Source organism: Ictidomys tridecemlineatus, chromosome 6 (genome assembly GCF_052094955.1).
Source record: "Ictidomys tridecemlineatus isolate mIctTri1 chromosome 6, mIctTri1.hap1, whole genome shotgun sequence".
Classification (NCBI taxonomy): domain Eukaryota; kingdom Metazoa; phylum Chordata; class Mammalia; order Rodentia; family Sciuridae; genus Ictidomys; species Ictidomys tridecemlineatus.
This window is the reverse complement of record NC_135482.1, coordinates 173,091,521-173,108,809: the sequence shown is the minus strand read 5'-3', so window position 1 is coordinate 173,108,809 and position 17,289 is coordinate 173,091,521. Positions and strand designations below refer to the sequence as shown.

The 17,289-nt window shown below is 36.8% G+C and overlaps 1 protein-coding gene across 7 annotated transcripts in view; it reads left to right on the top strand.

Moving 5' to 3' along the window:
* The window catches only part of Fry (FRY microtubule binding protein), a 392,985-nt gene that overhangs the window by 364,833 nt on the left and 10,863 nt on the right, over nucleotides 1–17,289 (top strand). For 3 of the 7 annotated variants that reach the window (XM_078016146.1, XM_021730276.3, XM_078016144.1), the window contains 8 exons: nucleotides 4,294–4,494; nucleotides 5,033–5,194; nucleotides 7,617–7,771; nucleotides 8,974–9,163; nucleotides 9,785–9,934; nucleotides 10,810–10,908; nucleotides 11,194–11,277; nucleotides 17,143–17,160. In XM_078016146.1, the coding sequence (XP_077872272.1) occupies nucleotides 4,294–4,494; nucleotides 5,033–5,194; nucleotides 7,617–7,771; nucleotides 8,974–9,163; nucleotides 9,785–9,934; nucleotides 10,810–10,908; nucleotides 11,194–11,277; nucleotides 17,143–17,160 (1,059 nt within the window). The other 4 variants (XM_021730283.3, XM_078016145.1, XR_013423443.1 and 1 more) reach the window with 3 other exon arrangements.

Genomic DNA, 17,289 nt, shown 5'->3' with positions numbered 1-17,289 from the left:
AGGTACATAGTGGTATTTTTAGGGTCAGTCCCTTGCCCCATCATTGGTGAATAATTTTAGAACAACCTGACTGGGGAAAGTTAAACATATTTGGCTTCTCTAGCCAAACAGTTGTCAAAACAAAGACAGATTGTTTTTGTCATGTCTATTCCTTTTCATTAAATGGTCTCAAGAATTTGCAGAGATAGAGCACTTGCCTAGCATAGGTGAGGCCCAGGGTTCGATCAAAACACCACATACAAGACTAAATAAACAAAACTGTCTTGTGTCCCTCTACAACTAAATATGATTTTTTAAAAAGGTCTCAGGAATTTGTTGAATAATATCTGTATAAAGGGGTTTTGCCCTTGAATTTTTCTGAACGCTTTAGTTACTATGTCTTGGCTATTAGTTACACACCCACACCAGACAGATCATGATCACAAACACTTTTAGCTTTGTGAGCAGGATCAGGTGAAGCCACCTTTTTTCCCCAGTTGATGACCCTCATTCATTTTCTCATGAAATCCAACATTTTCTCACAAATAATTACTTAGGCATTCAAAAAAAAAAAAAAAAGTGTTGAGTAGACCAAAGTTGTCACTGAAGTGGAAAGCTATTTCAGAAGTGGTACTTATGATTTGTTACCCAGCTGCATAATCCACCACTTACTAGGAGATGTGGAACTTCTGATGTTTAATACTGATTTTTCTCTTTGGGGGTAGCATATATTTATCTTTTTTTTAAGCTGTGACTACTGAAGTGTATATTGCTAGTATTATTATTGCTGTTGTGTTAAAACTAAGACAAGTATCTTGAGTATCCTTAATGATCATTTTAAATAGACCTTTTATTTGTTTTTCTGTCCATTCAATCTGCTACCCAGGAACTTCAGGTAAGATGATGCTATTTTTAATTAGATATGCTAGTAGTAGATGTTTTGCATCATTGCAGTCTTATAACAACATAATTGCTTTTTTTTTTCCCTCCCTTTCAACAAATGTATGCTTATTTGCTTGTTTATTTCTACTTCAGTGTGTGTGATATAAGAGGTATTTTTCTTGGCTGCTCTATTATAAAGTTATTTTCAAAAACATAAATATAAGATTTTTTTTAAGAGACCTTTATATGCCTAGTACTAGATATTGCATGATTGTATTTTGAGAGAAAGTGAATCTTCAAATATGATTGTGGAAATCCTATAATTTCTGATTAGGCATTTATATAACTGGATGGATTTTGTTGTAAAATTATTCTATTAAAAGTGAAGTGGTAGCTGGGGATATAGCTTAATTAGTACAGTGCTCACATGCACAAGGCCCTGGGTTCAATCCTCAGCACCACACACACACAAAAAAGTGAAGTGGGGTTGGGTGTAACAGCTCAAGTGGTGAAAAATGTACTTAGTATGCACAAGGCCCTGGATTTTATCTGCAGCCCAGAAAACTATAAAGTAAAATCAACAATCTGTTGCCAACAATATACCATATATAATTCCAATGAAATGTTTTTGTTTGCCAAGAATTAGAAGCTATCTCTGTATGGTGACTAGATAAATTTTCATCTAAACCAGGGCTCTTCCAAATAAAAAAGGGTGCCAGTAATAATTATGTCCAGACAACAATTATGTGGCATAAACCTGAATCATGTTGGGCATATTGACTTATGATCATTATGTTTATGTCACATCAGATTGTTGCAGAAGCTTCCTGCAACAATAATTCTTTTTTAACTCTGAGTGTAGCTTCTACCTTGGGTTTAATCTCCAGCATTCAAAAAAGAAAAAAACATTTGACAGGTTTCCAATATGAAAAAGTTATTTCAAAGAATATTATTTATAACATTTCTAGAATATGTACATGATAATACTTTACTATCCCAGTATAAATACTAAATGGAATATGTTTGATAACTATATGTGAGTTGTCCTTTAGAATAATTAGCTGTCCTCTACATTTTTTCACATATAAGATAATCTGGCATTATCAATAAAACTGTTTTGACTTCTAAGTTTGTAACATAAAATGCAAATCTGACCCTCAGGGGAGAGAAAGAATTGAGCATGGTTTTCCCATTAGGGATATCGCTGTGCCATACTGAGCAAACCAGGTTGACTTTTAATCACCACGGACTTTTTGCACATGTTGAGGATTGAACTCAGGGCTTTGCACCTTCTAAGCACATGTCTACCTCTAAGCTATACCCTATCCCTATCACCATGGACTTCAACTGGGATTAGACTATAACCCTGCTCCATCTCAATTCCTCAACCCCCTCCAGGGAAATAAATTCAGTACCTTTGCCTCTAATGGAACTGTCACATCCTCTAACAATAGATCTTATTCCTGCAAGAAAAGTTTTCCCTCCCCCCCTCCCTCATCTCATGCCAGATGGATTCAGGTCTTCCCAGAGCTGCCACCAAGCAGTAGCAGCCATCTATGCCTAGGGTATCTATATTGCTCTGCAGGCTCATGACTGTCTCAGGATAAGTGTGGGAATCGTTCAAAAATTGTTGCTTAAGATATCTCATTCAAACCATCATTCATTTGGTATAAGAAAATCAGTTTTGTGAATTTGTTTCTATATTTCTCCCAATAATTTTCACATTCTTCTTGAATAGTTTGTTTTTCTTTTTTCCTTTCTTCACACATTGCATTTGCCTTATCTTCCAAATTCTTTTACATATTTTTTTTTCACTATAGCGGTTATTTTAAAATCCCAACAAAGCAGTTAGTCTTTTACACTAGGAAAAAAAATTATCCGGTGGTGAACAGATACAGATTGAGTACCCTTATCAGAAATGCTTGGGAGCAAGAAGTGTTTCCAATTTCAGATTTTTTGAGATTTGGAAATATTTATACATATACAATAAGGGATCTTGGGGATAGAACCCAAGCCTAAATGTGAAATTCATTTGTGTTTCAAACATACCTTATACACATAGTCAAAGTAATTGTATACACTGTTTTTAGTGGTTTTGTGTCTTGACCATTATACTTTACATGAGGTATCGAAAATTCTACTTGGGGTATCTTGACAATACTCAAAAAGGCTTTGATTTTGAAGCATTTCAGATTTCAAATTAGAGATGCCTGATCTGTACATCTCTATCTGTACATCTGTACAGATAAAACAGGAGATACAGAACATGAAAAACATTCTAAGTTGGCTTTCTCTTTATAATCAAAACAGTACTAACAACAATCATAAACATAAACAGGGGTGAATAATGATAATAATTTCCATATCCTATCCAGAATAATGTGCTTAGGATTCTTGCCTTCTACCAAGAATAGCCAAAACAGACTTTAGAAAAGCTAAGCATCTATCTCCTGAGAGGTCTTGAGAATGGCAAACTGTAGAAGCCAGAAACAAGACTCTTAAACTTAGTGTTGCATTTATTCATTTTCCTCTGGTTTAATAGTAATTGGCATCTCTCAGATTAGTAAGTTGTCCACTGAGCTCCCATCAGAGAAGTTACCTTATTTCTGTGGACTATTGGGCATTGTTTCAAATTACCAAGAAATGAAAGGATTTGGTGCCAGATTTTATTTTAAATTACCTTTTTGCTTAGGTAAAAATGTTCTAGTTTGCAGGCTGGAAAATATTTCTCTTTAAAACAGTTATGTGGCCAACTAAGCCAGTTCTTAGTAAATCAGAATATAAAAGTCAGCCATAATCTTTGGTATTGATGTACAAAATTAACTATTTTCCAGGTTGGGACAATTATTCAGAGATGAGCCTTAAAGTAAAAGATAAACCACTGCTGCTCTAGCCTTTGCATAGTGCATGATCCATCAAACTTTGTCCAGCTCTGAAAGTCCTTAACTCTGCATTTTATCTGTGAGAACCGCTGTGGCAGAACAGGCTGGAATGTTTACCTAATGCTCTTCTACTAAATAACTGAAGGATTCCTGGAATGTGCTGCAAGCATAGCTCCTACTTATTTCTCCTTCCAAAAAGAGTACTAAACAGGGGCTGGTGGGAGTAAAGAGCACACACCTCTTTTGAAGTTTTTTTTTAATAGTCTCTTTCTTACAGATTTTTGAAAACACAAATCAATTCTAGTGTTTATTGAAATCGACTTAAACACACACTACTTAACCTGCTAAAGAAAAGGGTGTGATCACCTCTACCCATGATTTAATATACATTTATATGAAAACAGTCTGCTTTTGTTACTTTTCATGTCAGGTTAAAGTTTCAGTACCCAAGCAGATGAGGGCATGAGAGGTAATGTGACTAATTGGATGTGTGAAGGTGTGAGTGAAGAAGAATTTTTGCATAAAAACCTGGCTGGTGGTGTGATTTCAGGGTGAGAGTATGGACAATTTCAACTGGGGAGTGCGCAGGCGTTCTCTGGACAGTCTGGACAAGTGTGACATGCAGACCCTGGAAGAACGCCAACTCTCAGGAAGCCCTCCCAGTCTAAATAAAATGAACCATGAGGATTCCGATGAATCATCTGAGGAGGAGGACCTCACAGCCAGCCAGATCCTGGAGCACTCCGATCTAGTGAGTAGCAACTCTCCCTCTGTGGCAACTGGGGAGACTTATTTTTTGTAATTCAAGAGGGTTATTTCCCCCTGCCCCCGGCCCAGTTTCAGCTAAAGAAACTTTCCAAAGCTGCCAAACTAAATTCTGAACTCTCAAGGAGGTATCTGATTCTAAGTGGCCTCTTCTCTGTAGTAGGCAGAAGGAAGCAACTGCTGGGGTGTGTTATGTACCCAGAAAGCCATCCAATCTGAAGGCCTATATTTTTCCCAAATAATTTTGATGATGGTAATCTTTTTTTTTAATCCTCAAATATATAAAGTTTGAGGAAATAGGACAGGCTTTTTGATGAAGTTATCTACCAATACAGGAATTGGTGTTTTAGTGGGACACCCCAGGATGCAGATTAACACTAGATTACTAGTTAGGTCATGGTGACATAAGGAAATTAGAAAATCAATACCAAACAACTAGAGACCAATGGTTTATGCTCTTAGGAATAATTAGAGCTTTTAAAGAATGGAAACTTTATATTTTCTTTCCTCTTGTTTTTAAACAGATCATGACCCTCTCCCCCTCTGAAGAGGCCAACCCCATGGAATTGCTCACCACAGCCTGTGACTCAACTCCTGCTGACTCTCATTCTTTTATCACCAGAATGGCCAGTTTTGATGCTTCCTTGCCTGATATGAATAACCTGCAGATTTCTGAGGGTTCAAAGGTGAAGAGATTTTGGCAGTTATGATTGTAATTTTCCTTAGGGAAAAAGAAAATAATGACTTCCCAAAGTTCTGAGAATTCCTGTGGGGGACGGGGTTGAAAGTGGAAGCACTCTTTCCATCTGATTTTAGTGAAATAATTGAAGCTTATATACCTGAGCCTTTATTTTGAAGTTGTTTTATGCTGAGAAACTTGAGCAGCCATCTTCTGATTGAAAGAAAGTGGTTCTGAAGTCTTTGTAAAATGGAACATTGAGTGAACACTGTTGATTGAGGGCAAAACAGTACTGTCCATCTCAGATGGCTGTGACTGGGAAACTGCTAATCTTTGTCATGGCTTTTATACAGCAATATGCTAAGAGATGTGTGGGTGTATTTGAGGAAATTTTTTCTTATGTAGGAACCAATTATACAATTTGTACATTGATTCAATGCTCCCCTTTTGGCATCCTGTTGGAATTTTTAACATCAATCACACTATTATTTGCCAGATTTGCACAAAACTCTCCTAGCCAGACTCTAAATAGAAATGTTAACTAATGGGTGTGATTTCCTTATTTGGGGTTTTAAAAAAATATATTTGTGTGTAGTTCTATTTAAGGTTTATCAAAATTTCCATAAAACTATCCACTTGCATGCGGTACCCACATTTATGCCCATCAGTATGGAATCTTATTTCCTTATATTAGAAATAGCAAAATAATCTATTGCTGTGAGGATAAAATAAAGCTTTCTTTATCTAGAGTTTGGTTATGATAATGTAAATTTGAAAAAGAAAACAGAAAAAACTGTAAAAGTAGATTCCTTCTGATACCTCTAATGGAAAAATACAGTATTGGCTATTCTATATATTGTTTCATAATTACTAAAAACAGAGCTGAGGCCAAGGCAGGGGGGAAGTATGCTTTAAGAACAACCACCAAAGTGCAGTTACTTAAAAATGCTGAAGCTTAACTAAGAATTATTTCTAAGACTGCCACACTTCAGAGGGACTGTGGTCAGGATTCTTGGAGTTAAGGGTCCCTTTTTTGTTTTGTCCAAAAAGGCCCTGAAAGAAAACTTTGTTCTAGGCTAAAATGCCAGAATCCTCAAATTAAGAAATTCAATTTCATTGGGATAAAAACTACAAAATATATATAAAGTTAAGAGCATGTGATATTTGTCCGTATTGGTATTCTCATTTTCTGTTTTTCTATTTTGAAGGCTACACAGGCTTCTCATAGATGATTTCTACTGTTTAGGAAGTATTTTCTATCAAGGAAAGATAAGTCTCATTTGCAAAGAGCTATCCTTATTTTCTCATGAGCTGAGTTCCTGTGGTGTTTGATATGCCTGTCATGTTAGAAAGAGTAAATAAATACATTTTATAAGAACTCAGTTTCTCCAATAGATGAAATTTATGTGTAGTAATAACTCCAGAGGCCAACTTCTTTGGATCACCATAGTTTTCAAAAGCAAAAAGAAGCAGGTACAGATAAACCTCTGAAACTCTTGTTTCTCTAATATAGCTTTACATTGTTGTTAATTTCCCTATTAATTCTTCATACTATATACTAAATGGGCAGCCAGGTGTTAACCTGCAATAAAGCTCTGATTCATATACGTTTCTATTTCACCTTGAAAATGACTCAGTGAAACATGTACAAGAATTTTCTTCTTCTGTTCTGATGTGTGATCCAGCTGCCTTCCTTCCGGTCAAGAAACAATCAGTTCTCTAGCTGATTGTCCCCTGGCCCAAGTTCAAGCCCAGCTATTTTTCCATTTCCTTGTTGTGTCTCTTTCCTGCCTCTCACTGCCACCCACCCTAGAGCCTTTACAGTTAACTGCTCATTTCACATGTTGTAGTAAGGTGAGAACAGACAACCCGATCTGCTGTTTTCAAGGGTACTCAAGAGTAAAGCATATATGCAAATGGATTTTAGAAAATTTTCAATATGGAAAAGCCTATCAACCAAGCAGGCTTGGTGAAGGACTTTGCATTACTCATGCATACTGCAGATGTTTCTTAAGCATCTACTGTCCCAGGAACCAATGATTCTTAATTCTAGTGTCCACAGACAAAAGGATTCCGTATTGGAGAATTAAGTCTAGATGAACCTACTTCAAAAGGCTGGGATGGCACAATAGGAGGAGTCCTAAATCCAAAGCGATGTTTCTATTCCCAGCTCTAACTCTATTGACCTGACATTAGACAAGCCCATATGGAACATCATTTCCTCATCTGTAAAATGTGGAGGTTGGACCAGGGATCTCTATAGTCTTTTCCAAATTCAGCATTTATACTTTGTAAGCATGGATCAAGTATGAGAATCTACTGAAAGCCCTCTGGGGGCTATTGTGGAAGGGACTGAAAAGAGAGTGAACAAAGAGTACTTCAGAGAATTTCTGAATCCACTTCTATCAATTGACCCTATAATCCCACAGGCTGATGCTGTGCAGGAGGAGGAAGATACCACTGTGCATGAGGATGATCTTTCAAGTTCCATTAATGAGCTGCCCGCGGCTTTCGAATGCAGTGACAGCTTCAGTCTGGATATGACTGAGGGAGAGGAAAAAGGCAACCAGTTTACTCTTGCAAGGTAAGGAAGCGCTTGGTGGAAATGAGTGGTACAAATATATACAGCACAGTGTATTACGCTCACAGTAACTTGAGTTCAGTGCTACACTCACACTGCTGGGGCCTCCTAATGAAGGAGTCCACAGTGACACAGAACTTAGTGAGCTCTTACCAAGGTAGAATCATCCAACCCCAGTGCAAGGACTTATGCAGAACAAAGAAAGGACACCTGCATAAGAACTTATAAAGCCAGAAAGCAACATGGAAAGATGAAGAAAGGCCTGGAGACATGGTCCAAGCCTTATAAGCTTTGAAGATAAGCAAAATTTGGCAAGGCTTGGGAATGAGTTCTTTCCATTCTGAGTTAAATGACAAGAACAGGGGGATCTTTATATGCTAAATAGCAACGCTTTTTCAAGAAGGTGTCTTTCAGCCTAGTGGCTGATATCTCTGAAACTAATGAGATATATGAATAGGAAAAAAATGAAGAAGAATTAATAAAACACAATAGTTTAGATAAAATCATCATTTAGGGGGAATCACGGATAATAATGGTATAGATGTGCTTCAGGATAAGAAAATCAAGACCCTAAAATTACTCAGAATTGAAAGTGAGAACTAAGTAGGGCCTTGTGTCATGGTGAGCAATATTTGCCCATCAAAGGAAAAGGTTGAGGTCTTATCTGGAGAATTTACTTTTCACTCTTTTTACCTATCTCTCTTCCTTCCTGGTTCTCTTACTCTGCATTTCTCTACATTTCCTCTCTTCCCCAGTCTTTGTATTCTCAGCTTTATGTATTCATTAATACTCTATTTCCATAAAGAAAAACTAAAGCATCAAAATTTATATTATAATTTTTCATAATCAAAACATGAAGAATGAAAGCACCAAAGCATAAGCCTGAATGCATATTTTGTCAGAGGCATAGCACCTGGAAAGTGAGACACTTGCTGAGAGCTAAAAGAGGTACCCAATCTGTATACAGAAATCAGAAATAGGGGAATCCTAGAAATTATAGAGGTGAAAATTCTATATCCTAGAATCAGAAAAGGATCTTGGAGATCTCTCATGGCAGCCAGGATGTCCCAGAGTACCCTCAAAGGGAAGAGTGGGCCAAACAGGCTTCCTCCACATCACAACACTTGGATTAGAGTTGGAATAGTCAGGTAGAGGAGAAGCAGGAGGACAACACTTCTTGACATGGATGTTTTCATGTTTTCCAGCTTTGGAGAAGGTGACAGGGGAGTTTCTCCCCCTCCCTCGCCTTTCTTCTCGGCCATCCTTGCTGCCTTTCAGCCCACAGCCTGTGATGATGCTGAGGAAGCCTGGCGCAGCCACATCAACCAGCTTATGTGTGACTCAGATGGCTCCTGTGCAGTGTATACATTTCACGTGTTCTCCTCTCTGTTTAAGGTAGGCGTGCTCCCTCAACCTTCCGAGAACCAAGGTCCTCCAGGGAGCCAGATAACTTCTGATTTATAAAAGGGTTGTTTTGTTCTAGGATTGTCCTATTTTTCCTCTAGATACACTTAACTTCTAGTTAACAGCTCTCCTATGCAGCCTCAACCTGCTCAACCCCAGAGTGGTATTATGAAGACAGTGACCTCAGATGATTTCAGTTGCCATGAAAGTCACTCTGACTTATTGACATCCTCAATCTTAGGCAAATATGACATCAGAACCAATAAGGGGACCTTCTGCCAACCCCATCCTACTTACTCTACTCCCTTCCCTGAGGACATATGCTCTTTTTACAACAATCTCAAGATTTTTAAAATTTTTTTCTATTGCTAAGACAGTGGATTTTAAGTGTTCTCAGCAAAAAAAAAAAAAAAAAGTGAGGTAATGCATGTTAATTACACAAGATTAGCCACTATACAATGTATATTTCAAAACGTCTTATATACAATGCATATTTTTCTTTGCCAATTAAATCAATAATAAAATTTTAGAAATCCTATCCCATGCAAATAAATTTTTTTCTAGTCCTAAGTCAAAATGGCCTTTGCAAATGATCACTATCCTCCCTTGCAGAATATTCAGAAACGATTCTGCTTCCTAACCTGTGATGCAGCCAGCTACCTTGGAGACAACCTCCGGGGAATTGGATCCAAATTTGTCAGCTCTTCCCAGATGCTCACCTCCTGCTCTGAGTGCCCCACGCTTTTCGTGGATGCCGAGACCGTGAGTATCCCAGCCCTGCTCTGGTAGTGAAAGGCCTGCTTGGCTCAGGGAAGAATGTTTGTGTAGTGGTTTGTTTTAAAGACCTTCAGTGTTGTGAGCAGTACTGTGATGTGACTTCCAAAGGGCTTTGGATCTGTGGGGTAGCCCAGGCTGAGACAAAATCATTTCAGAGAATCAGGAGAAAACATACAACTGTGCTCCTTCCATGACCTTGACACCTCTCCCTGTTGACTCTGCCAACTGTGCATATGGCTGGATAACCTCCAGAGCTGACCTGACCAGGTTGACCAATCAGATGGTCTTTAGAGACAAACCATCATCACTTTCTCCATCCCCAAGCCTCACACACATCACCCTCTGGATCCACACAGCCCAAACCACAAATGACAAGTTTAAAGAAGGATTAAGACAATCTCTAGCCAGAGATTCAGCTGCCTGCTGAATAATGACTTTCTGAATATAACTAACATAAGACTAACAAGTTCACATCTCCCATCATATCACAGAACCATCACATAAGGTGAATGACTTCTGAGGTTTGAAATTAATGAAAATGTTCCTTGATTTTTTTTTAAAGTCTGTGCAGACTCAGTCTAAGAACCTCACTGATGGTTGGCTGCCTCCTAGCAAGGAATATAATATGATAAATCACTATTATTTTAAATACAAAATGAATGTGAAAGTCTTTAAACCATGTGATGTATTATTGGGATGATAACAGAGCAAAATTATAAATTTCACACCTTATTAAAATGGATGGTACTGCTCTCCCTCTTTATATTACTTCTAAATATGTCTTCTCTGTATAGCCATGACTTTGTGTTGGTAACTCATCTCCCTAGATGTTTTAATACAAATTATTTCCCTACCTTTAGCTCCTTTCTTGTGGACTTCTAGACAAGCTCAAGTTCAGTGTTTTAGAACTGCAAGAATATTTGGACACCTATAACAACAGAAAAGAGGCCACTCTCTCAGTAAGTTTTTGTGTTTTTTGTGTATATGCATTCAGGTAAAACCAAATGAACCCAACCTCCGAGTTCTTGGGAGGTGTGAATAATCCAAGATAGAATCCAGAGGGAGGAGACAAATTTAATCTTTTCCTCTCTTTGAGATTACAATCCTAATGTAATGGTTATAGAACTGCTAATAACATTAATTATATAAATGGAACCCATAGGACAGAAAATGTTGAGCTTTCACTTTTCACCCCCCCTTATTTCCCAAGAAATTCACTTATGTCTGTCTTTTTCTAATGACAGTGGCTTGCAAATTGTAAGGCAACATTTGCAGGCGGATCAAGAGATGGAGTGATTACCTGTCAACCAGGGGACTCAGAAGAAAAGGTAATAAGAGCCTATTAGAATGTATCTCCTCTGTGGTCTGACATTGTGCATTGGTTTTGATTTATCTAAGAAGCATGGAACTTGAGAAAAGAAGAGGCATAATGAATTCTCATATATTCCCACGAAACCCATAGATTACAACAGAATGACATTCAAGTCATGCATGATTGTGTGTTGATGGGATTTGGGGGTTTGGGGGGTTTTTTTTTCCTCTTGTTTGGGAAAAATAGAGGTATAAAAATAACCTTTTTTGCTGAACACTGTGTAACCATACTAATCATTTCCTAATAAATCTGTTCTTAATTCAGAATAGAAAACCACTTAGTTTCTTCAGTGAGAAAAATTTCTATTGCCCTTTCACCAATCACTCCAAAACAGATTTTCCAGTTTAGAATACCTTTAAGGACATACCTCAAATCAGCTGGCTGGAAATATATTGTAAAGGCAATGGATAGAAGAGTATGAATGGATTAAAATCACCCATCCTGCAGTTATTAAGTGCCTCCTATTTTGTCCTCATGGTGGCTAAATAGTGAGCAATACATAAGACCTTTGTCATCAGAGATCTTCGGCATTAATAAAAAAAAAATCAGAGGTGTAAATGTGATAAGGCCAATAAGTACAGGAAAGAACAGTAAATTCTGAGAGCACACCGTGAGGCAGCCTGATCAAATGAGAGAAAAGTTCAAGGAGGATTCTCCCTGGTGTATTATCTAGGTAGAGATCTAAAACATGAGCAAGAGTTAGCTGAGTGGCCTGAGACATGAGTGAACATGGCCTCGCTAAGAACAAATGCAGAAAGCGACCTGGAGCAGAGCTTGAGAAGAGTCTGGAGAAGCCAGATCATGCAGGGCTTGGGTGTTGCACAGCAGTGGTAAGCAATCGGAAAGTTTTAATAGCAGAGGATAATTCGACCGTGGCTATCCTGCTCTATTTACTGTGGAAACAGACTGAAGTGGTCAGGTCAATCCTCCTGCTGCCTAGTCTCAAAGAAGCAAGTGGAATTACATTATCACTACTGGGAAAGCATTTTAGATTACAAACCCTCCAAAGGATCCAAAAATATCTTCCTGGGTAGAACTAATACTTTACTAATGTAAAAAGAAACAGATAAAGCTTGGGATAAAATTTTTCAGATACCAAAGACTCAATTCCAATTTGATAACTTTTACTGAACAAGTTTATGGTTCTGAGAGTAACTCTCTTTGCCAGCACTGGGTCACTTGGTGAGCCCCTCAGTACATCTCATGAAGAGACTAGAGATTGAACAAGCAAACTACAAGGCTAAGAAATATCTAGATATGATACTGAAGTATCATTTCTGCCTCCTTGAAAACGTGTATGTATGTGTAGAGATATGTAAATATAGATTTTATTTTTTGTGGGCTTTTTAAAATTTGATCCTCTTTGGATGGGAAGCGAATGCCAGTTTTGTATGTGGAAAATCTAAAGCTTGAAAGTTTCTCATAAAGGGTGTGTAGTCGAATGTACAGTTCAAAATCACAATGAAGACTAGTGTTTCCATCAGTCCTTGGCCTCAGATAATTTGAGACCAGTTTTCACTGGATATCCCAGCAGTACTATAAAAATAAAATAATACCTCTGTTTCAGTAGCACCCATTCCTTCTGATTCTATAATTGCTTCCCCGCTCAGGTGTTCAGAGACAAATTCAGTCCAGAGACTAGTTACCTGGTTAGATTTGCAATTAGCACAAACCTAGTATAGTTTATAGTATGATTTGTAAAGTTATATGTAAAAATAAGTTATCTAAACATTTACCATCAATCATTAAATCCTATTATATTCACTGTTACAAAAAAAAATAGCAAAGTATATTGTGATATACTTAATACAAGTGTGTACAGCTTTCTGGTTAGCCCTGTGGATAACCAAAAATTCTAGTTAAACTATCCTACTTCTAAAATATTCTCTTTTTTAAAAAAAAAATGTATTCCTACTGTGCTTAATTTATTTCTGTTAAGCTATTTTATTTTTAGAAGCTTCTCATTTCCCCACTTAGTTCTTTGCCTTTCTTGATCAAAGATTTCTTTTGTTTTCAATTATTCTTCCTATTTTATTCCTCATCATCTACCTCTTTATTTACTTCTACAGTCATTTATCATTTAACAATGAGCAATGTTCTGAGAAATGCATCATTAGGTGATATCATCATGGCAATATCACAGTTTATTTACACAAAAAGGAGGATAAGTCACCCTCAGTGATATAATATTATGGAACCACCAACATTTGTGTGTTCTTTCACTCACCTAAATGTCACTATGCAGCATATGGCCTTTTTTTTTTTTTTTAGGCAAACATGATTAATAATGACTTCAGCTTCTTTGGGATTATGATACCAACTCTCCTAGGATAAAGCACAGTTTCCACTAGAGAGGACATAAAACAGGGAGTGTGATGTGCATGTGTCTCACAAGATAAATTTCACTCGCTTGTGGACACTGCCTTACTCGTATTTTCTCAGTCTGTGCATAGCAAGAGGAGAAAAAAAGTCTTTTCACAACTTAAAACCAGCACTTTTAATTAATTAATAACTTTGATTTTCATGGACCTCTTGTAGAATTTATTCTGGAGTAGCTACTACTAGGTTGTTTGAGTTAATATAAACGTAAGTCAGGGAACAAAGTCTCTTGACAGCTCTGGCTTCCCCAGGCAGTGGCTTTAGTCTTGGCCCTGTAACTAATTAACACAGCTCATGTCCTCAGCTTTGCAAAAGCAGCCCCAGGAAAGGTGGAGATGTTTCTACTTCACTTATTAAAGGGATTTTTAGTTGACACATTCACAATGCAAAAGATATTTCTGAACACTATTTGAACATTTGATAATTTACATTTGACCCTACTACATTTCATCTTACCATATTCAAATCATCATTCCAACTATTAGGAAGCAAACAGAATTGAAGTTGGTGTCCAGAAAGACCCTATCTCTTCATAACTCATGAATGCATCCTGTGTTCTTATACAAGTTAAATGTCAAACAAGATTTTTCTCAAGGTCAGTTGTAATCCATTAAACTTCACCCTTCAGATATTGTCAATCACTCCTCCTCCTATAAGCAATACTCTTTCCTGTAATGGCTGAAGTTAGTTTACAGTTTTCTTGAAAACAGAAAATACCTAAATGTGTCTTATCTTTCTAAGCTTTGAAATATACTCATGACTAAAGTAAAAAAAAAAAAACGACTCCACAAACACGATAGTTGTCGATATGCCAAACCTGAGTGTTATTAACAAGTGAGTATATATTTTTCCTACCTGTTTAGGATATCAGATGCCCCTGTGTTCCCTGACTAGCAAAGCTGCAGCATTAGGCAAGGTTACCTCCTATCTGGAATCTAAATTTTATTACATTTAGTATAAACTCATAATTTTCAGAAATTAAATATGATGAAAATAATAGCCAATATAGTACACTGTCAAAAAAATCTCCTAGATTTTTACTGACTAGTTATAAGCATAGAACCCATCTGGGGACAGAAACAGATGTAGTTCTACTACTTGGTAGTCAGCAAGAATTAGATTATGATGGGCTTTTGAAGTTGCCCTTTCAGTTGTTTGTGATCTGTTCCTTTTTTTTTTTTTTTGCATTACAATTCTTAATACACCTTTATACCACAATTTATCGTATCTCTGATTGTATATACAGTATATTGACACCAAATTCACATCTTCATACATGTATTTTATATAATGATGAGGATCTCCTTCTTGGGGTTTTTGTTTGTTTTTTTCTCATTTTAAGAAGCTATACCTCCAAATCTGATTTTATATATCAAGTCTTATCAGGAAACCAGGAACAGAACTTGAAGAGGATTCCTGTGACCACATAAAACAATGACATACCCACAATATGCTCAAAAAAACATTAGGTCACTGGAACAGATGAAGTTTATAAAGACTTCTACAGGGATTATTCTTAAAACCCACATACAGGAAAGCAGTAACACAGAGTTAAAAACATGTCAACATTTTCCATGAAAAAGCCCCTTCACAATGTCATTTTCACTATGTTTTGGGGACGTAAATTCAAATGAGGTCCCAGGCTGTGGCCCAGGAAAGGATTCTAAGACCAAAAGTATCAAGGAAGCTTGAACTAGCCTACCTAAAAAGGAAAGCTTAGGAAGGATACTGAAAATGTGTTCGTCAGAGTTGGCCATCTCCCAAGAAATAGACTATTTTGTGCCCTGAGAGCCAAAAGACATTCCTCAGCACCTAGCTAGAGTTCAGAAAGTTCCTTTGCCTTTATTGAACAGAGAGGATTTGATTTAAACCCATTTGCTGACCTCCTCGGATTACGACCCTGTTTTGAAAAAGATGGCAGCTTTCCTCAAGACCGTGTCATTTACTCAGCAATGCTGCATTCCACACTGCATTCCACACTGTAGATTCCAGGGTAGAAACACTTGCTTTTTAACATGCATACCAAACATTTCAGTCATATTTGATGTGTTCCAAAAAGTCTTCACAGTGGAAATTATGTGTATATATAGGTATAATACTGGCCCTGTATGCCTGATAGGACACTGTGCTTTAATACATAAGGTGTGGTTACAGAAACCTCTAGACAAAGTTTTTGTGAAAATGGTAGGTAATGCTTCAAGCCACAGAATCCTTATCACAAGCTTTAAAGGTGTTTACCTTTCAAAGCTTTGAGAGAGATCCACATCCAGTGTCCAAAAAACTGCTCAATAAACCTAACAGCCATAAATGTGCCAACTCCGTGTGATATTAGCAATAGGTGAAGGAAAAAGAGAACCCAGATGATGGGGTAGAGGTTATCAGTAGTGTTCCTTCAGTTACATTGGTGAATACTAATAAATAATAATTTGATAATTTTACTTCTATGTACTGTGCCTTATGTTAATATATTAAAGTGATAGTTCAGAGATTTTTTGAAGAACCTTAAAATAAGAGGTTTTTGTTGTCAAGGATTGGAAAATGAATGAGTGAGTAGGTCCTTAGGTATTTGAAAATTCAGAATCAGATATATTGTCCCACAACTAGGAATAGTCAAATTGACTTTTTAAAAAATATTTTGTCAAGTTATGATTATCTCTTCCTAAATACCAAATTTTCACTAAACCAATTGTATGGTTATGATAAGGTAAAATCAAAATTTGGTAGCCATATTTGAAGATGACTCAGTGACAAATTTGTATTATTTTAAACTAACAATCATTTTTAGAAATTGTCTACTAGAGAAAAAACATTACGAAAAATAAATTGTAGGAAAATTACTTGTCATCTCTCAAACTTGTTTGATAATATACAGTGTCTATTCCTTTGAAATAACAGTACTTAGCAATCCTATAAAATACTCTTAATGTGGAAGGCAATCTGACTAAAGAAAATGCCACTTGAATTGTTAATTATACTATGTTAATTTTATGGTCATAATTTAGTAGATATGAAACTAGACCTTCTAAAGACTACCTTAATTAATATAAAACAGTACTATAATTTGGGACTATAGTTCTTCAAAATTACCCAGCTCTCTCCACAGTTTTACTATGTTCACATATTTACATTTATACACTAAAATGTGCAAGCAGTAAACATTTTACTTCTGGTCTCCAAGACTGACTTGACAAAATCTAAACCAACTAATCAGAGAACCTAAAAGATTAAATGTCCTGTTTCCCATTAAAGCTTGTTTTTAACGGGAGCGCTGTGCATGTTGAACGGGTACAACATTGGCATCCATTTATCAAGTTTGACCAGCAATGCTAATACTGCTGACAGTTCTGCTCTTAGACGAGGGCCGTGCTTTCTGTTGCATGCATACACTGACCCTGTACTTTCTTTCCTTTCCTTTGTTTCCTGTGCCATGCTTGCTGTGTAGCAAATGGAATCTCTTGCAGTAAGTTAACTTTCTTTCATACTCTATGTCCATTTAGGCATGGACCCATAACAAACCTTATTTTTACAGTTACTATTATAATCTCTTAGCATGTTACCCTTTTTCATTTTATTTTATTTTATTTTATTT